The sequence below is a fragment of the Nelumbo nucifera genome, chromosome 1, assembly GCF_055504915.1.
Source record: "Nelumbo nucifera cultivar China Antique chromosome 1, China Antique-T2T, whole genome shotgun sequence".
NCBI classification, from domain to species: domain Eukaryota; kingdom Viridiplantae; phylum Streptophyta; class Magnoliopsida; order Proteales; family Nelumbonaceae; genus Nelumbo; species Nelumbo nucifera.
In genome coordinates, this window is record NC_142649.1 from 178,687,012 (window position 1) to 178,708,482 (window position 21,471).

The 21,471-nt window shown below is 36.5% G+C and overlaps 2 protein-coding genes and 1 pseudogene across 4 annotated transcripts; 1 reads left to right on the forward strand and 2 right to left on the reverse strand.

The window, feature by feature from the left end:
• The first annotated feature begins 1,875 nt into the window (after positions 1–1,875).
• On the forward strand, positions 1,876–14,817 carry LOC104600351 (Pentatricopeptide repeat (PPR-like) superfamily protein). Of its 3 annotated transcripts, none has more exons than XR_016080723.1 (3): positions 1,876–2,939; positions 3,683–4,880; positions 14,442–14,817. XR_016080723.1 is itself a non-coding variant. In XM_010263246.2 (2 exons), the coding sequence occupies exons 1-2, from the start codon at positions 2,029–2,031 to the stop codon at positions 4,629–4,631; spliced, it is 1,860 nt and encodes a 619-aa protein (XP_010261548.1). In that variant the 5' UTR covers positions 1,876–2,028; the 3' UTR covers positions 4,632–4,994. The 3 variants fall into 3 exon arrangements, 1 of the variants encoding a protein (XP_010261548.1); XR_016080722.1 differs by lacking the exon at positions 14,442–14,817 and adding an exon at positions 5,627–8,535; XM_010263246.2 differs by lacking the exon at positions 14,442–14,817 and having other exon boundaries at positions 3,683–4,994.
• Positions 8,641–13,899, reverse strand: LOC148804203 (UV-B-induced protein At3g17800, chloroplastic pseudogene; annotated as a pseudogene).
• Positions 8,932–11,226, reverse strand: LOC148804204 (uncharacterized). Its single transcript, XM_088900007.1, has 2 exons — positions 11,163–11,226; positions 8,932–9,665 (listed from the first exon to the last, which is right to left on the reverse strand). The coding sequence occupies exons 1-2, from the start codon at positions 11,224–11,226 to the stop codon at positions 8,932–8,934; spliced, it is 798 nt and encodes a 265-aa protein (XP_088756133.1).
• Positions 14,818–21,471: the final 6,654 nt, after the last annotated feature.

The window sequence follows — 21,471 nt, forward strand, 5'->3', positions numbered from 1 at the left end:
TATTGAAACTACCCATGAAAATTCAAAACAAAACATGTAAAGATAAATAAACGGGTCCCATTTGTCATAGAAGGTTGCCCCTTTCTCCCACAGAGTAAGTGTGAAGATGGGTTTTGATTTCTAGGTAAAATTAAGGGTGTCAATTGGATTGGATTTGGTCCAATCTGATCCGGTCCATTGTGAGTCCATTATAAATGGATAAGGTCCAATCCAATCCAATGAATGTTTTGGACCGGTCCAATTCAATGTCTGGACCATCCAATCTGTTCAAATTCATTTTGATTTAGATTGGTTTTAACCCAAACCCAAGTCCATTGACACATGTATTCTTGTCTTATATCAATGGACCAAATATTGGATTTATCCAACTCAATCCAGTATAAATTTGTTGTGGATGAACCACGTCCAATCCAATCTAATTAATATTTTGGACCGGATTGATCCAATCCAATATATCTTGTTGGTCCGTCCAATCCATGATTTTGGACCGGTCCATTGACACCCTTAGGTAAAATGCTTGACAAAGTAAGGCTGCCTCTTTCCATAATCACACTATGTGCCAGCCTTTTGTAGGTTTTGGATGTTGGGGCAAAAGGTAAATTGCAAAAGCCCAATATTAAGTTCAGATCAAGGACCCAAAACACCATGGGGCTGCTGACTTTCGTTTTTCATTCTACGAATGCAAAGAATATTTGTTAATTGCTTTTTATAGTTCAATGAACGAAGAGAATCGGAGAATCGGAGAATGGGAGAAGCAAGCAGCGGTGGTTAAAGTTACAATGGTGAGCGGAGAAGCAAGGGGCAATGGTAGTGCTCTGTATGATAGGTTATAACGGTAAAAAAATGGATTTACGTTAGAGTAAACATAAGATGCAAAGCATGGAATCAGTCTTCATAGAATACAACGGGGTAGTGTGTTTTGATCCACGAGAAAAATCTGTGGACGAAAAATTGGCTCATGGTGTGGACTGATCCACGAGATAGCGTGGATTGGTCTATGCCACAGGCCAATTGAACACCCTAAATCATTGTTGTGTGTTCCAAAACACAATATTTCATGGTCATTCCACATTACTGAACACCATTACCATGTGGTTGATACTCAATATATCATTTTGATCATTTTTATCTTCCAATTGAATATTGGGTTGACGGGGAGTTGGTGTCTTGTCTTGAATCCACTCAACATTAGGGATGGGATAGGGAAAATTCAAGGATTCCCATCCTTGATGAGGAGTGTGTGCCTTGCCCTAAACTCACCTGACACGGAGGACAAGGCGGGGAAATTCGAGGATTCCCCATTCCTAATGGGGAGAGGGTGCGGTGCCTTACCTTGAATCCACTTAACACTAGGGGTGAGGCGGGGATGGGGTAGAGTATTTTGAGTAAGAGGTGGGGACAGGGATGGGATGCCCTACCCTAAACCCGCTCCATTGCCATTCTTATATAATTGTTAATTGTTAGTAAAATTAATAAAAATATTAGCTTTTGTAATTATTTTTATTTATTTAAAGTCAATCAAAAATTCATTTAAAAATAATAAAAGTTATTAAAATTACTATAAATGACAAAAAAATTAGATATATTATTATTAAATTAACAATAATTATTTTCTGTAAATCAACATTAAATGAAAAATACAATTATTAAAATTTCAAATATTAATAATAACTTTGAATACTTTTAATTATTAATTTATCAATTAATTAATAGTAAATAAAATTACACAAAAAACAATATTAATTTATTAAATTACACAAAAAATAGGACATTTTATATACAGATGGAGTTTCGGGCTCGGGCGTGAACATTTTCTAATCCCGGCCCGACCCGGCCCGGCCTATGAACAGGTCTACGTACTAATATCCATATGACCATATCTTGATTCTTGACCTCCTTCACTTAGCTGCACTTACACAGTTCCGAATCTTCCGACTCTCGTTCGGATGAATCATGACTACTTGAAATGACAACGTTTACGAGAATTGAGAACTGAGGAAGATAGCGAGCTAAGCTAGGCCTGAAACAATGGTCATTAAATCAAAACCCATGTTATATCCCTTTTCCCGGTCTCTCACGTTCGAAAAATCCCATCTATCTCCATACCACCCACAAGAATCTCTCGCAGACAAACTCTTAACTCTTTTGAAGCAATCGGATTCCCCCGAATCCTTAAAACAAATCCACTCTCAAATGCTTATCAACTCCATACAGCTAGACAACTTCCTCCTCCCAAAACTAGTAGACCTCAAAGATTTTGAGTACGCTTCTCTCCTCTTCTCTCAAATCCCCGAGCCCAATGACTTCTCTTTCAACGTCATGATTCGTGGCTTAACAAATACATGGCACAAGTTCTCTCTCGCACTGGAGTTCTATTACCGCATGAAGTTTTCGGACCAAATGCCAAATAAATTTACCTTCCCGTTTCTACTGAAGTCTTGTGCTAACCTCGCGGCATTGGATCAAGGCAGGATCGCGCACTCAATGATTTTCAAAACTGGGTTGAACTCTGATTCTCACGTGAGGCATTCGTTGATTACTATGTACTCCATGTGCGGTGAGTTGAGTTCCGCACGAATGGTGTTCGACCAAATTACGGATAGGGACTTGGTTTCTTGGAATTCGATGATAACGGGGTACTCGAAAATGGGTTTTGCACGTGAGGCGGTGGGGTTGTTTAGGAGGATGAGGGTAGCAGGTTTTGAGCCAGATGAGAAGACTCTTACCAGTGTTCTTGGGGCGTGTGGGAATTTGGGGGATTTGAGTTTGGGGAAGTGGGTCGAGGAATTTGTGGATGCAAATAAGTTTGAATTGAGTTCTTTCGTGGGCTCCTCATTGATTGGTATGTATGGGAAATGCGGGGACTTGGATTCAGCAAAGAGAGTTTTTGATAAAATGCCGAAGAAAAATCTAGTCGTGTGGAATGCGATGATCACCGGGTAAGCAATTCATATTTGACTCCTCAATGATTTTTTAGTATTAAAAAGATGATTCTATTTAATTTTAACCGAATGATTATTTGACCAAAAAAACCCGAAGGATTATTTGACCAAGAAAACCCGAAGGATTATTTGACCAAGAAAACCCGAAGGATTATTTGACCAAGAAAACCAGAAGGATTATCAATTATTAATTAATTATCTATCATCTATTTATTGAAGAAATCATATTTTCAGTCTGAAAATGGAGGCTTTATCCTTTTTTTTTGAAGAAGGTAAAGTACTGTATTATATTATCTTAGTATGCAAAAAGAGAGTACATCAGTCCATCAACCCATGTACAATGATAACATGTACATTGGGAATATACAAAAAGAAAGCATAGAAAAGTTATCCAAAGAAAGGTCCAACTTGCAAAAAAGAACAAAGTTGGACACCCTGAATATTCTTTGTACATCCAACCAAGAACAAAGCAAACCTATAAGATTACTCTTAATTCCCTTATCAGATTATTTGTTATAAAAAAATACGATGGTTTCTTTCCTTCCAAATTGCCCAAATGATGGCAGTGCCGAAAGTATTCCATAATAATTTGCTCCTGCTCAGGCCCTTAGTTGTCCAACCTTGCAGAATCTGCAATACTGAATCAGGAAAGCAAAAATGAATAATAATGTTCTTTAGTTGAACAACTGTTAATTTTGTTTTGACTTATACTAACTTTTTACTACATCAGATCCAAACAGATATGCACAAAATGGAGCGTCAGATAAAGCAATCATGCTATTCCATGACATGAGAGTGGCCGGTGTGAACCCAAATAACATTACATTGATAGAAGTGTTGTCAGCAAGTGCCTCTGTAGGGGCCCTTGACATTGGGAGGTGGGTGGATGCATATGCATCACAAAATGGCTTAAACCATGATATCTATGTTGCCACTGGATTAATTGATATGTATGCCAAGTGTGGAAGCCTAGATAATGCAATCAAAATCTTTGAAGATATGCCCCAGAAAAATGTGGTCTCTTGGAATGCCATGATCTCTGGCTTTGCGCTTAATGGACGGGCCTTGGAAGCCATATCCCTATTTAAGCGCATGTCAGAGGACAGTGCAGTCCGGCCAGATGACATCACATTTGTTGGAGTCCTTTCTGCCTGTGTGCATGTTGGATTTGTTGATGAGGGTCTTCACTGGTTTAATTTAATGGAGCAAGTTTTTGGAGTTGCGCCAAAAGTTGAGCATTATTCTTGCATGGTTGATCTTTTAGCACGTGCGGGATATTTGCATGAAGCATGGGATTTTGTCAAGAAGATGCCAGAAAAGCCTGATGCAATCACATTAGGGGCACTTCTTGCTGCCTGTCGGAATGTTGGGGATGTAGAGATTGGTGAACAAGTAATGCACCTTCTTCTAGAGTTGGAGCCATCAAACTCTGGAAACTATATTATCTCATCAAAATTATTCGCAAACTCGAAGAGGTGGGATGACTCAGCAAGGATGAGAGGATTGATGAGAGAGAAAGGAGTCACCAAGACTCCTGGTTGTAGCTGGATTGAGGTTGAAAATGAAGTTCGTGAATTTCGTTCAGGTGACGCTGTATGCCTTGGATCACAAGAAATTTGCCAGGTTATTGACTTGCTGAATGAGGAGATGAAGATGGAGGAATACATTCCAAAGGTTGATTCTCTATGAGAAGCTTTCATTGCCCAACCAAAGAGAAGGGCCGTAAAATCAAATGCTTGGAGTTGTTGGTTTTATCAGGTTGGTGGGTCAAGATAATATGTTGGGAATGTGTTCTCTCTCCAGGTCACAGTGCCTTGGCGCTTGGGCCAGCTTGGTCAAAAAAATTGGGAAGTTGTTATTGTTGTTTGCTTTGATAAAAGGAAATTGTACCAATACAAACAGGTAATCTGCTCAGATGAGACATACAAAGCAATTCAGGTAATGTTTGGGTTCCTCTCCAATATAAGTTTGATTAATGTTACATCAATTTGATAACATAAATCAGTTACCTATCTCTTTTAATAAAATTACTGTTATTGATCCAAAAAAAAACATAAATCAGTTACCTGTATGTTGGGAGGTGTTATGGATTGAAACTTGTTTTGGTTAGATTACTTTTAATCAAGGTTTTGAGTTTTGGTTTACAAATAGGCTATAAGTTACAACATGGTTTTGCACCAGAATCTGGCCAAAATTTCATAATTTTTTTTGTGGTCAAATTCCAGATAAAAAAATCTAGCAGAAAATTGACATTTCTTTTAATCCATATCTTTCTCTCATTTCCTTCATTTTCTTTTCTTTTTCTTGTTTTGATTTCTTTTGAAGGGCTACACAACAGGGGGTAGCCCATCCCCAAACCCATAACCTCCCAACCCAGGTGCTGGTGGGATTCGATCCCAAGTCTCTGCTACAACCAGCAGGAAACCTTACCAACCAGATGGTTGGCACCTTGCCATCTCCCTCATTTTTCTTTACTGCTCCTATATGAACTTTCACTGTCTCTTGTTATTCTGTACTTCATATCCTATCTTTTGGATAGGCCAAATGGATATTGTATTAATTAGAGGGAGAACTTTCCTCAAATATGTAATTACATGGTGTTAGCTGTTTCATATATTGATTGCCTTTTCAGCTTATGTACAAAATGAACAAAATGAATTGATTAATAAAGAGTATTTTGGCAGCCCTCGAAGCTTTCTACATGTCCCTTTTCCCAATTCCTTCTGAGGTGGCAGGCAGACTAGAAAAAAAAAAGTGAGAGATTTCCTTTGGATGGGTTGGAAGGACTCCTCCAAGAACCACTTGGTCAACTGAGATGAGAACTGCAAACCTTTTTCTCACAGTGGCTTGGGAATTAGAAAGGTCAAACAGTTTAATATAGCACTTTGGGAAGATGGTTTTGGAAATTCTCAACTGAACAAACTGAATTGTGGAGAACTATCATTGCTTGAAAGTATGGAACCAGTGTCACTGGGTGGGGAAGCAGAAGGCTCCCATTGGTCTTATGGGTGTGGTGTGTGGAAATGTATTTACAAAGCCACCCACAGTTTATTAAAGGGGTAAAATACAAGGTAGATGATGGAATCAAATTAAGATTTTGGTTGGACCCTTGGTGTAAAGACAGACATCTAGGAGACAGATTTCCACTACACTTCAATATTGATGAAAACAAACAAGCTAAGGCTGGAGAATGTTATCATTTAGAGGGGAACAAGGTAGTGCAATCCTGCTTTTAGAAGAAACTTCAGTGATTGGGAACTGGAACAAGTGGATGAATTCCTCTCTTTGATCCAGAACCAGCAACTAGACTTACTTTCTGAGGACTGAAGAAGCTGGGAATGGGAAAATTCAGGTTTATTTTCAGTGAAATTCTACAAGGGCCTGATTGAAGAGCAAAGGCAGAATTTCCCTTAAAGCTATGTGGGGAACTGCTGCCCCTTTAAAAAGTCAACCTTTTTGCTAGGGTGGTGGCAAAAAGCAATGGGAGCTGGCAAAGGAGGAGTATTGTAGTCTAGCCGACATGGAAGAAATCCAATGGAGGCAAAGATCTAGGATCCAGTGGCTGAAAGCTGGTGATAGCAATACATCCTTTTCCCAATAAGATGGCAAGCACAAGACAGAGGTGTAACACTACAAACCTGATTGACATTGGCAATATCCATTATGACGGAGAAAAGGAGGCAACTCGGGCTATAGTTAGGTTCTATAAAAATTTATTTGCAGCAAATGATGTCATTAACCAAAGCTGGATGTCATTTCCTTTTCTTAGATCTCTGATCATGAGGCTGATTTTCTGGAGAAGCCCTTTGAAGAGGTTGAAGTTTTGCAAACCATGAATGATTTGGTAGGAGACAAACGCCCCAAGGCCAGATGGTTTCCCCATACCTTTATACAAGAAGTGCTGGGATTCCCATGCCACTGTGTACCTGTTTGAAGCAGCAAAAACCACTTTTATATCCTTAATCCCGTAGAAGAAAGGGGTGGCTGGCATTAAGGACTACCAGCCAATAAGCCTGATTGGAAGCTTATACAAGGTGATCTCTAAGGTACTAGCAATAGATTAAGAAGGGTGCTGGGTTCCATCATCTCTCCATCCCTTGGAGCCTTTGTGGATGGGAGACAAATTCTAGACAGATCCCTAGTGGAAAACGAGTGCTTTGACTCAAGGCTTAAAGCACACATTTTGGGTGAAATTAGATATGGATAAAGCTTACAACCATGTCCAATGGTGCTTTGGTCTTTTTAATCTGCTTTGAGGCTGCATCAGGCCTCAAGATTAGCTTGCATAATAGTGAATTGATTCCTGTTGGTGAGGTACCTAACATTGAAGAACTCGCAGCTGTTTTGGGCTGTAGATTTGGATCCCTCCTGGCCAAATTTCTTGTACTTCCTCTTGGGGAAAATTACAAGTCAAGATATTTGGGATCCAGTGATTGATTGGGTCAGACACAAGCTAGCCCGGCGGAAAAAGAGGTACCTTTCGGAAGGAGGGAAGATTACTCTTATTCAAAGTGTGCTGTCAACTTTACCTACTCACCTACCTTGAAAAACTTAGAAGAGACTTTCTTTGGGATGAGGAAGAGGATAAAAAGAAGTTCCACTTGGTTGCTCGGAAGGATGTGTGCAAGCCAAGACATCAAGGGGGTGTGGGCATTAGACCACTAAAGCAAGTAAACATAGCCTTGTTATCAAAGTGGTTGTGGAGGTTTGGGGCGGAAAAGTCAGAATTTTGGGGGGGTGTTGATAAAGAACAAGTATGGGCAGTCTGGTCAGGGATGGAAAACAAACTCCATTAATGAACCTTGTGGTACAGGCCTCTGGAAAGGAGTGATGCAAAAACAAAGAAGTCTTCTTCAAACATGTCCTCTTTAAAGTCAGGAACAGTGAAAACATTTGCTTCTGGAAAGTGGTGTGATGTGACGCCAAATTGCCAATGTGTCACGCATTTCCATACATTTTTGCCTTAGCCTGGGATAAAGATGCCAAGATTAGTGACTGTTAAGAGACTGTTGCAGACCAGAAAATCTGGGTTCCCCGGCTCAGAAGGGATGTTGATGATTGAAATGTAGAAAGCCTTACCAGATGTGTTGCAACTTTTGGAAAAGACTAGACCTCAGCTCTACAGAAACTGATGGGTTCTTAAACATTGAAAGATGTTAATATCTAATGTATTGAAAGATGATGTCTTTTCTGCATCTTTTTTTAGGGTGGGTTCCTAATTGGTTTTATATCTACACAGCCTCTCATTGTACAGGATATATATCTTTGATACTAATACAATACCATATACTTTACCTTTTCTCAAAATTATACTCCTCTACAAGACCAGCTCACACTGCAAAATCATTTTGCTATTATCTGCTTCTAATGAAATCGGAAGTGTTTAAATGTAAGACCTTGAAAATTGCTTGGATATAGCTTTCCACGTTCCCCATCATCAACTCTATTCTGCTAACTTTGCCTTCAAAGATTCTATTATGTGCTCCAACCAAACAGACCAACACAGAACCAAAAAAATTGGTCTCCAAAGGGTCTTCTCCCTTCTAGTAGTGTTGGCCAGGAGGACAAACGGGAAATAGAGAAATCAGTTCAACGCAAACCAAATGCAAGCCCAACCTGAAAACTTCAGGTTGGGGGAGGTGGGGGGGGGGGGGGGGGGGGGGGGGGAGGAGGGGTGAACAAGTGGACCAACTACAATATTTACACAGTTGAACATTATCCTAAGACTGGAAAGCCAATTCGTTTCAAGGATGCAGACAAAGTTACACTTAAAACTTTACTCAACTAGTAACAGTCTCGTCTTTGGGTTCTACATAACTTTCCGCATCTCATAAAAATGATCAAAATGCAATTGCCTCCAAGATAAGCATAAAAATGATATGGCCTACCATATAAGGCCTGTGTTTACTTTTTTTTTTGAGAAAAAGGTAACTTCATTCAAAATAGACAAAAAGTACATGAGAAGATGTACAAAAAGAGGTTAATAACTCTAATAGTTATACAGGAAGAGAGAGCTACCATTAAAAAGGTAATCCCTGTGAACACCAGACCTTGCTAGGCCATCAGCTACAGTGTTTAGCTCCCTAGGTATCCAGCCCAAGTATGCATTCAAAGAGGAGAGGATGTCTCTCACTTCAGTCAAGTAATGAACTAAAGTCCAGGGGCCATTCTCAGGTTCAGCTAACCAATTGAAAGTATTAGCTGAGTCTCCTTTGATGGTGATATTTGAATAACCCAAGTCTCTTGCTATCTGGATACCAGTTAAGGCTGCCAAGATTTCAGCCTTTGTTGAAGAGACTATCCCAATCGGTCCACTGAAAGCCCAACTAATGTTGCCATCTCTTCTTCTAAAAACACCTCCAATGCCTGCTTCACCTGGATTACTGAAAGCAGTTCCATCGAAATACAAGGTTATCTGCGCTTCCTCCCCAACTTTGAAACTGTGGGGGGTAGTGTTGGAAACATGTTGGGAAAATAAAAAGTTTGCTGCATTCCTATGAAGATTAGAGATAGAGATTCCTTTAAAATACTCCGAACTGGTAGCCCAAAGGAAGCATCTGTGGGAGATAATGGAAGTGAGCTCCTTGTGATTTCTAGTTCTGTTGTTAAACACACGGTTGTTTCTCTCTTCCCAGATACTCCAAAGAGTAGCATTTGCAACAGATTGCCACAATGTCTTCCCTCTTTTATTGAATCCTCTCCCTATCCATTGTCTTAAGAAGTCTGCCACATGTTTTGGGAAAACCCAACTATAATCAAATAAGGTGAGGAAGAAGTTCCAAAGTTTCCTGGTTTCCTCACAGTGAAGTAGGATATGGTTGGCTTATTCCCCACCCTTTAAACAGAAGCAACAAACATGCGGGGAGAAATAAGATCTTCCAAGGTTCTTTTTCTGAAGGAGGCCATAAGTATTGATTCTCTTCAAGTTGGTTTCCCACACAAAAAAACAAACCCTAGAAGGGATATGGAGCACCAAACTCTCTTGAAGGGGAACTGATCAGGTGTCTACTCTTTGGAAATTAAAGCCTTGAAGCAAGACTTGGTTGAGAACTTACCTGCCGGGTGAAGGGTCCAGACTTGAAGGTCAGAGGTGTTAGGGGAGAGGTAGACCTCTCTAAGGGTGTGCAGAAAACTAGTCACTTCGCTGAGTTCTAAGTCACTTATCAGTCTTCTAAGGTTCAGAGCCCAGTTGAACTGGGGGAGGGTTGAGGATAAAACATGGGAGATGTGAGCGCCTTGGTTTAGAGTAAGGCTGAAGAGACAAGGTAAGGAATTGGCCAAAGAAGAGCTGTCCCAGTCCCCACCATAAATTTGTCCAGAACTTAATCCTATCCCCATTGTCCACTTTATGTTTAATGGAAGAGATGAAACAATTGTAAGTTGAGATTATACCTTTCTAAAGGTTGGTGTCTCTGACCCGGTTCAAGTGAATATTGCTATCCCAACCGTTGGAATGCTTCTCGTACTTGCTAGTGATGACAGCAGTCCAAAGAGCATTTGGTTCCCGAGGGAATCTCCAAAGCCATTTACTAAGAAGAGCTGTATTTCTTTCTTTCAGGTGACCTACTCCCAATCCACCGCCCTCCTTAGATTTGCGCACCTGAGATCAACTCACAAGGCGAGATCCCTTTTCCCCACCTCCATCCCAAAGAAAGTTTTTCTGAAGTTTTTCCAGCTGGTTAGAGATTTTGACGGGCAAGCGAAAAGTAGAAAGGTAATAAATAGGCAAGCTGGCCAAAAAGGCTTTAATGAGAGTAGTCTCCTCCCTTTGGAAAAGTAATTTCTTTTCCATGTGGCCAGTTTCTTCTCACATTTTCCAGCATTGGGTCCCAAAAACTTTGACTCTTTGGATTCCCTCCAAGAGGGCATCCCTGGGTAAAAGATGGGGAGATTCTCCACTTCACACCCCAAAATCTTTTTTTTTTTATCAATAACTGAAATTCATTATATTTATAAAATAATAATTACAGGATTGGGAGAGGTAAACCGTCTTACCTCTCCACAACAACTATGCAATTACAATTGAGCCCCAAACAAATGATTCCTTCCCACCCCTTCTTTAGCTAAAACATCAGCAAAGGCATTTGCAGTCCTTTTAACCCAGCTGAATTGCACTTTCATATCTTTAGTCAGCCATTTAAATCTTTTCTTTCTCATTGCTGTAGATCCAGAAACCGTTGTCTTCCTTTTGCAACCATTCCACTACTAACTTTGAGTCACCTTTGATAATCAACTTCTTAACATCCATTTCCTTTGCCTTTTGCACTCCTTCCATGACAGCCATAACCTCAGCCCTTAGGGAGTCACCTAGAATTGGAGCTGAATATAATCCAATAACTCTGCCTTCACCATCTCTGTAAAACTGTTCAAGGAGTGATCATCTGATAAGTTCAGACTTACTATGCTGCTCTTAGAAAAATTAACTTGAAGTCTAAAGACCCACTCAAAACAAGTGATGACCCTTTTCACATTTGAAATATTGTCCTCATTAGCCTCTAAAAAAAGAATAATGTCATCAGCAAATTGAAGGCGCGAGATCTGAATAGCTTCTCTACCAACTTCATAACCTCTCACCAATCCCAAGGAGTTAGCTTAGCCCTCTGGCCTCTTCACAAGTTGACTAAAAATTTCCATCACAAGAGTAAAAAATAGAGGGGAGAGGGGGCACCCTTGCCTAAGCCCCTGCTAGCATTGAAGTAACCTTTTGGCTGCCCGTTAATCAGAGCTGAAAACCACATGGAGCTTTTACACCCATCCACCCACTAAATCCATCTTCTACCAAATCTCATTAGCCTCAACCTCCAGGAGACACTCCCAATCAACTTTATCAAAGAAGCTTCCTTAGTTGTTAGTCCTTATGGTTGCATACCTCTGCAGTGTCTCTGAATCCAAGTACATGACTTAGGACCTCAATCTGTATGACTTGGTTTCACTAGAACCCAGTATTACCTCCATCGCCATCACTGTCACCATCATCAGGTGAGATCCAAATCAAACTATCTAGCCAGAGCTGGTTTTCAGGTGTTGGATCTTTATAAATTATATGATCTTCATTAAAATCATCAGGGAGGGCTTTCATGGTTCTCTCAAGTTGAAACCTCTAATCAAATCTTTTGAGGAAATATCCATACATTATAGAGGCCACGTAGAGCTTTCCAAGTTTGACCTTGCTGATTTGGACAATAGTATCAAGAGGACCCAATCTCCAAGAACAAGAGATGCTCTGAATCATCTCAAAGGCTTGAGGGGAGTGAACAGATTCCAGTTTCCGTTCTTTGTTTGGCCATAAATCCACCCTACTAGTAGGATCTGAAGAAGGCATTCATATTGGTGGTATCATTGAAATGGCATTTCCATGAATTTTTGTACAATCAAACAGTAGATTATCTCCTCAAGGGCTTTCTGTTTCTTTTTTTCCTGCAACTCAGTTTGTAAGTCCTGATGGTTTTATCTCACCAACCAATAAGCAAGGTTTTTTTTTGGGTATTAATAAGCAAAGGGTTCAAAGTACCAATATCACATGATTGATACAGGTTGCTACACATCTAAATAGTGCTTCATATTAAACTTATATCATTTTAAATGTAATTAAAATATGATATTAAATTATATGTTAGTACTTCTAAAAATGTGGAAGGAATAAATATCTTGCATATTAAACTGATTGATTTGAGGGTTTTCTGTTTTTACAAATTAAATTTAATATTATATATAAATATGTGTGTTTGTGTATGTTAATTTGAAAAAGGTTTACAGTTCACAGTTAAAATATATTAAAATATATTATTCAACTTTGAATGCATTATGTATATTAATATATAATAATGGGTTCATGTGTAAGCATTTTATAGAATTACCCTGAGTATAGATTTACATAAATTATAAAGGTTCATGTATATTTTGCTTATAAAGGTAAATTAGATTGGTTCATATCCAATAATAGTGCGTTCATGTGCATCATATTACCACTTGTCATCATCCTAATGACTTATCTCATGTAGTGAACTTTGGTATATTAACAGATGTATTAAAAAAATAGATTGCACTAAAACAGAGATAGTTGCTCTGCTATTGGATTGTAGGTTGTTTTGAGATTGTGACCTTCTCCCACCATTGAAGGTGATTCAGCTAATGATGTTAGGTGAAATATTGGCATTTCTTGAGGACTTTGGAGGCTTTTCCATTACCTCTACAAGATTAGGGATGATTTTTCTTCCTTGTCAGTTCAGATAGCTGGGTCTGTAGAGAATGAATTAGATTGCAATATAATTTGGTGAGGTCAATCATAGGGAGGGTTCTTTTAAATAGTAACAGCTCCATGCTAAAATAAAATGGTAAGTCACCATATATCAAACGACATTTTAATTTTTTTTGTCATAACCCACTGTTATCAAATAGTTGTAGAAAGTGTGGCCAGATACTGCAAAACTGCAAAGAATTAGTAATTGTTGAATTGAATTACTCTTCTGGCCACAAAGAAAACAATTATCAAGTGTCAATCCTCTAGAGATATGGTGAACCACTACCAATCAAAAGGGTGATCCACCATCCGGATTTTCTCCATGTAGCAGTTCAAAGAAAGATACTTTGGATGGGTGGTGGAATTCCATATCCATTTTCACGAGATTCATCCATCCCTCTGGCTTCCAACTTTTATTAAAAGGAATTAACTGAAAAGGAACCTAACCTCTAAGCTTTCCTCCATCTGCTGTCCTGATGGCTGAACCTGAATTTGACTATTTCCTCCAGCATCACCAGCAGGTCATCAACCTCCAAGTCATCCAAGTAATGTCTGAACCTCATATGCCTCCCAGTCCTTTTCTTGTGCTATTGTAAACAGTCCAGGGAAAGTTTCACCCAAAGGCATCCTTTGAGAAATATACTTGGTCACCTTTCCTGGTTTCAGTATTACGTATGGAGAGAAAGCATCCTTTATTTTCATCATTCCCTTCCCCATGCCCGAGCCGTATGTGCTGTGAATGAGTGTTGTTACTGTATCTATGCTTGAGATGCTATATTTACTCTGTATCACTTTTCGTCATAGCTCATCCTTATCAATTCCATACCTCCAAAGCTATTTCCTAAGTAATGCTTTATTGATGGATTTTATCTCCTATCTCTTCTATATTTTTCATATCCTAATTATTTTCCCATATAATTGGAACTCTTTGGAAGTTAATCCTTTTGAATTGCATTCCACATATTTTTGAAATTGGAATAATATCTCTCAATTATTGAATGTTCCTTTGAAGCTTAAAAATCAGAACCTTCACTATAGTGTCTATAATTCATAATTCTCTAGGAGCCCCAAGTATATAGTCTTACTCTGATGGTTTTGTCTCACCTGTATGGTTTCAGTTTTTTCCTTTCAAGAGAGAGAGAACCACATGAATGGTTCAGACATGTGGTATTAGCTTAAGGAAAGGTCTTCATATTAAATTGTTTGATTGTAATTTACTGTAGCAAACTAATTCTTTTTCCCAAATAATAAATTTTCAGGTGGAAAATAGATTTTGAATGTGGCAAGAAATTTCTATAGGTAAGAGCCTTACATTCCAGTAAGAAACAATACTTGTCTGAGCAGCTTAGTTCCTACATTCAGTAGATTGGTTGGCAGAGTAAATGTTGTTTAAGTAGAATTCTTGCAAAATTGCTCCTATAAACAAATTTGCAGTTTGGGATTCTGAGGCTGAATTTGGGTGTCATATTAGAGGATGCAAATTATGTCTCAAAACAAGTTTTTAAGTTCAAAATACCAATTCCTGACTTTGTGGCACTATCAGCATGGGCAAGACTACATATGGTAATGACACCTTACCATGTATTGTGCTCTAAAATACTGTGTAAACATAAACTAAAGACCTTTACGGGTTCTATTAAAGCATTAATTGGAAAACTGTATCTGTTAGAATGAATAAAAGATATATGGTTCCTTTTTTTGGTAACTTGATTTATGGTTCCTTCTGTCTTACTCTTTGGCCTGAATTTGGACAGCATGGTCAGGACAGCTTCTTTGGCCAAGGTAAGGAGAAATTGCCTTCAACAAGCTTCTCTTTACAATCATGTGCTTTGTGAAATTCAATTTCTTGATCACATTAGGCATCACAATATGGTTAAGAGTCCAAAGTTGTAGAAAAGTTTATTTTCAATAATCTTGAGGGTGGGCCTTGGCGCAATGGTTAGGTTGTTCCATTTTGACCTGGGTGACCAGGGTACAGATATTGGAAACAGCCTCTCTGTGTATCTGCAGGGTAAGGCTGCATACATCTGTCCCTCCCCAGACCCGGCATTGGTGGGAGCCTCATGCTCTTTTAAAATAAAAAAAAAAACATGCACAGTGATGTAGGACCTTTTAACATAGACCCAAGACAAGTTTGCCATTCTAATTCCCATTTCCACTAGGAAAGAAAGATTTCATTGAATCTGAACTTCGTACATTTCTATGATTGTTCAGCTGATATAGCTCTTACCAAATAATATATTTAGGACAATCCATATCTTAATTTTAAGGGCAATTGTGTAAAACTGACCATGAGTTTTCAGCATTTCTCTTAAACTCACCACAACTTTTCAAAATGTGTAGAACTCACCATGTCACTAACTTGACGTTAAACAGACTAATGGGTGTTAATATATTACTATTTTAATCTTCATAGAAAAATATAAAATATATACAAAATAAATTAACGGGTGTTAATACATTACCATTTTAATATTTAGACATGAAAAAAAGGAAAAAGTTCAAAAAATATTTTCAAATATAAAATACATAAAAACATAAAAGTTACAAAAAAATAAAAAAATATAGAAATTGCAAACAAAATAAAAAATTATTTTCAAATTATAGAAACTATAGAAATTGAAATAAAAATTGTAGAAAAAACACCAAAAATTATAGAAAAACACAAATTGCAAATAAATAACAAAAATACAGGAAAATTTATAGATTGTAGAAATTAGAAAAATGTAAAAAAAACAGAAATTATAACAAAACACTAAAATTGCATAAAAAGCAAGAAAATTGAAAACTGAAAATGACCATTTTTCCTCTAACTCACCATTCAAGGGTAATTTGGTCATGAAAATTGTTATTTATGCTGACATGGACACCTCTGTTAAGAAGCATTAATGGTGCACTAACGGAAGGTGATTTTGGAAAATAAAAACTTACTGAATGGTGAGTTTTAGACATTTTGAATAGTTGTGGTGAGTTTTAAGAGAAATGTTGAAAACTCATGGTGAGTTTTAGACAATTTCCCTAATTTTAATTCACATCCAGTTAGTTTCCTAATAAAACAAACCTCCTTATCAAGTCTCTTTCTATATTCCACTTTGAATATTATATTATTATTCAACAATCAAAGTATTTTAATCTTCAATTATAAATTCCAAATCCAATAAAAAAGGGTTAAAATTTACCAGAATTCTGAAGTTTCCTTGGCATTACACCTCTAAAATCTAAACTAATTAAAGCAAGCCTTAAACAAAATATAACTTCTAATTGTTTCAATGTCAGATAATCGGCTTGAGTTATCTGCTCTCCTGGGATGCATCTTATCCAAGTTGGTTTTGATTTGTTTGTTATAGTTTCTCTTATTTCATTTCAGAGGTACACCAGTCTCCAGGGGCCACTCCCTGTAGTTTGGCATCATCTAATGTCGTCTGCTGAATCACCTTCAATGGTTAGGATTTAGGAATTGTAACTGGAGTTGCTTTTGTATTCTCTAACTTTGGCTTCCGTAGAATGAACATCCTCCATAGGTTCATTGTAATTTATAAGGTCCACAGGATAGTCTGTTCCGTTCATAGAAATAAACAATGCACTCAGTCCTTGCGACAGATTTCCATGAGTAGAGTGGTGTAGTTGGAGCTACCACCCTGTTCTTTTCATTTCTCTTCTCTTACTAATTTATCATATCTAAGGTGTCGGTGTTCTTTCTCCTCCGCCCAAGTTGTGTCCATACTCCATTTCTTCCCTTGAAACTTGAAAGTGCGTTCTCAGCTAGTGTTATAAAAGAGCAATGGTTTTGATTAGAATGCTCTTGTTAAGTAAATTGGTTTCGGTTGGTGCTGTGCGAATGACCCAGTAGCTGACATTAGGGTGCTCATAAAAAACTGAAAAATCGAACAAAAATATATGGTTAATGAAACTGACTGGTATATATATTTATATTTATTATATATATTTATAATATATGTTATAAATATAAACAACGAAAGAATCGAAACCGATCAATCGGTGCTACCATGCTAGTGGTCCGACTTCGATTCATGAAATTACAAAATGGTTCCCCCACACCAACTCCACAGTCCGAACTCGGTGAAAGCTTGACGTCTAACGGTCCTATCAATGAGTAATAAGTTCTCTCACTCTGTTAAGAGTCCGAGAGCAGAGATCGGATTTCATCCTCGCAAAATTTTGTGAGGATGCAGAGTTCCAAGAGCAGCCACTCCATTTCAAAGATGCCAAGAGTTTGGGTGTGGAGCAAGGTTTAAAGTATCGGAAACGTAAGATGTATCGGAAAAATAATTTTAAGAGATATATCAGGATACGTTTTGGATATGTATAGATACAGAAGAAAAATCATGATATGTATAAATATGCTAAAAAGTGTAAATAAATCCTAAAAATATATTAATAACGGTAAATAAGTTATTTAAAAGTAAAAAAAACTGTAACTCAATAGTCTATATAAAATTCGAGATATCGAGACACACTTAATAACTATTGACAAATGATGGAATAACTAAAACGTGAAAAAAAATAAAATGCATATTGATATACATTAGTTTTAAAAGAATCAATATAGTTTATCTTAATATTTATTAATACATAAATTTTAATAATTAATTCTAACATTTATTGATAAGCATATACTAAGAAAAAGAGAAAATTTACTTAAAAATAAAAATGCATAAACCTATAGTAAGCAAATGGGTGTGGCTTAGTGGTGATTGGTGTACCTCTAGTTCTTAAAGTCTAATGGCTAAGGTTCATATCTTGCTACTGCTAACTTTTAGTTTTGTACCAACAAAACGAATTTAATGAGAAAGAGGGTTATTAATTAACGAAATTGATGAGAATAGAATTCCAATTAGGCGCTAAATTGGAATTCAAATTTAAAATTATGCATTAATTACTGTTTTTTTTTTCATTTTCATTTTTTTTACATTTTAGTGTTTTGTTATAATTTCTAATATTTTTTAATAATTTCTGTTTTTTTTACAATTTTTTCTATTTTTTACATTTTTCTATTTTCTACAATGTATAAAATTTTCTGTATTTTTGTTATTTATTTGAAGTTTCTGTGTTTTTCTATAATTTTTGGTGTTTTTTCTACAATTTTATTTTCTGATTTTGTTTTTCAATTTCTATAGTTTCTATAATTTGAAAATAATTTTTTTATTTTGTGTGCAATTTCTATAATTTTTTATATTTTTGCAAGTTCTGTGTTTTTATGTATTTTATATTTGAAAATGTTTTTTGAGATTTTTCCGTTTTTTCATATCTAAATATTAAAATATATGTATATATTTTTTATTTTTCTATGAAGGTTAAAATGGTAATATATTAACAGCCATTAGTCTCTTTAACCTCAATTTAGTGAGTTGGTGAGTTTTAGATATTTTGAAAAGTTGTGGTGAGTTTAAGAGAAATGCTGAAAACTCATGGTTAGTTTTTCACAATTTCCCTTTAAATATAGGAGCAAGTATAAAATCAATGAGAGGTAATTTTTTGGTCTTAAATATAATTTAAATGAAATTAATGAGAGAGAAGGGGACTTGTATCAGGCTGTATCGGACTGTTTTGGAACCGTATCGGCCAATACAAACCCAAAATAGTCCAATTCAGACCCAAAATAGTCTGATACAAGGCCTGAAATGGTCCGATACGGACTGATACATACGAAAAGGAATGCTACAAATAATTTTTGTGTTTCGTGTATCGGACTTGTACCGAAACAATACATATACATTGCAAAATTTTGAACCTTGGTCTGGAGATTAGGATCATTACACACACTCTGCCATCCCAAGACATCGGACCAGTACTCCAATAGGATCAGCATTGAGCAATAGCTAGGGGTGTAATTTGGAATGGTTTAGCTCTGTTTCTTCGCTTCGTTTTGTTAAAAATGTTTTCCTTTCTTAAACTACAAGATAGTGGATTAAACTTTAAAGTTCATTGTTTTCATTTTAAAAAATTACTGAAACCTCCTCCTCAAGTTTGATAATTTCAATCACCTTCTCTGAATTTTTTGATACAGTTGCAAGTAGACCCCCTTTAAAATCTTCTAAAAAGAGGCACAAAATGTCCAAAATACCTATGCAATTACCATTGAGGCTGGTTTTTATAGAAAAACAATACAAATTTTATAAACAACAAAACAAATGGATAATATAATGTTGTAGGCTTTGCCTTCGAATGATTGATATGAATGTTAAATTTGAAAAAAAAAAGCAAATCAACTATGTCAAATTTAAAAATGTTGTAGGCTTTGCCTTCAAATTAATCAGAAGTAATTGTATGAGTATTTTGGACATTTTCATCTCCTTTTAGAAGAATCTACCAAAGGTGATCAATATGCAACTATGTCAAAAAGTTCAAGGAAGATGATTACAACTAGCAAATTTCAAGGGAGGTTATAGCAATTTATCAAAAAGAATCATTGATTTTGGCATCACATATACCTGGACAAAGTTATAATGCTTTAGCAATTAACCATATATGGTATTTCAAAAGAGAAATATCATACTTGGCTAAGATCTCAACCCTAACCTAATCCTTATCCAAAGTTAAATAGGGTTTATATTTTTCAACTCTTACCCCAACAATAATAACATTGAGTTCAAATCAGCCCCTCACAAGATTGCCCCCCACAACTTTTCACAGCATATTCTCGTCGTGTATAAAAAACATCTCCCGATGATGATATCATCATTTTTAATATTATCACAGGAAAATATTTCCAATACATGGCAGGAATGTGATGTGAAACGTTGTAGGGGACAATCTTGTGGGGGGCTGATTTGGTCTCAATAACATTATTGCGAGATGGACAAGAAAAAGGCGAATTAGATTTCTCTTATTGTGGTGGTACTTTTTTTAACATTATATAGAACAAGTTGAGTGGTCTGAAGTACTGCAAGTATCAGAGTTATATAACAGACATATATCTCTAAGGACTCTAAGCCCTGTTTTATTCCGATTAAGAAATTTGGTCCCTTTGCGGCAAGTTGATAGATTCCTACGTCCCTACCATCGTGTGGTGTGTCTTCTGGGAAGTTGGGCTAGAGTGCCTCTCCTGGTGGTTGGCCGTGGTAGTTGGGAGTAAGGATCTATTAAAGAAAACAAGGCTGCTTACATACAAGTGGATGAATCTTATATGTTGAGGATAGGTGGTACATAATAACTGTAATGTTCCCAGCTTTTGTGTGTTAGTAGCTGGAGATCGGGACTCGGTAGTTGGATTCATTAACCTGGTGCATTGGTCATTTAGGTTCAGTTCGTTTTATGGATTTTGAGAGGGGAAAAATTTCTTAATAGGCTTTTGGTTTTCATTAATCAAGAAATTTATGTGTTTTTTAAGATTTATGTGAGATTTATGGAAAATTTATTTTTCCTCTGTATTATTTAACTGGGTAAATAGGCCTATCAGTGATACCCAAATTCCAAGGCTTAATCTGACATACGATCCGATTATATTATAATATTTATTGATTATATGTAATTTTTATATAATTATATTTATAATATAAATATATATTTTATATATTATATTATATATGAATTTATATATATATATATAGTAAGTCTAGTATGTTATATTTACATTGATTTATTATATATAAAAGTTGAAAAGTAAATAATTTTTTTTGGTATTTTAGAAAAATAAAGTAGAGCCAAATTAAATTTGAATCCAATAAGATCTGAATTCGAACCCGAGGTCTTCAAATCTGATCGGATTTCGGATCAAGTTTTTAGTAATCGGATTTTGCTGAATCCGATCCAATTAATGCCATGGCCCTATGGGTAAGTGATACTCATCTCCCAAGTGGGTAGGTGGGGGAAGTTGCCAACACTTAGATGAGACAAAGTTACCTCTTTTAATAATGGTTTTCTATGACTAAAATGATCATTTTCTTATTTACCTAAAAAACAAAAGAACACGGGAGTATTTCCTAAAAAATACTTACCTAAGTTAATACATTTATCCAAATAAATAACTTACCGAAAAGAGAATTGAGCCTTATTGTGACATATTCTTCCTCTAAGTTTTTATGTGCCAATGTATTCATAACAGGAATAACTATCTGCTCCTAACAAACCACTACATAGCTCTACATAAAAAATATCTCGCCATGAATTAATACAAAATACAAGGTCTTATACTATACATATTTGTATTTGGATTCCTTTCAAAATGAGTCTTAATTAATGCAAAGTATTACAAATTGCAAATTTATAATTGCCTGTGGTCTGTCGCCTGTCGCACAGACAACCTTGGTTGGTTCTTTCAAATATAGC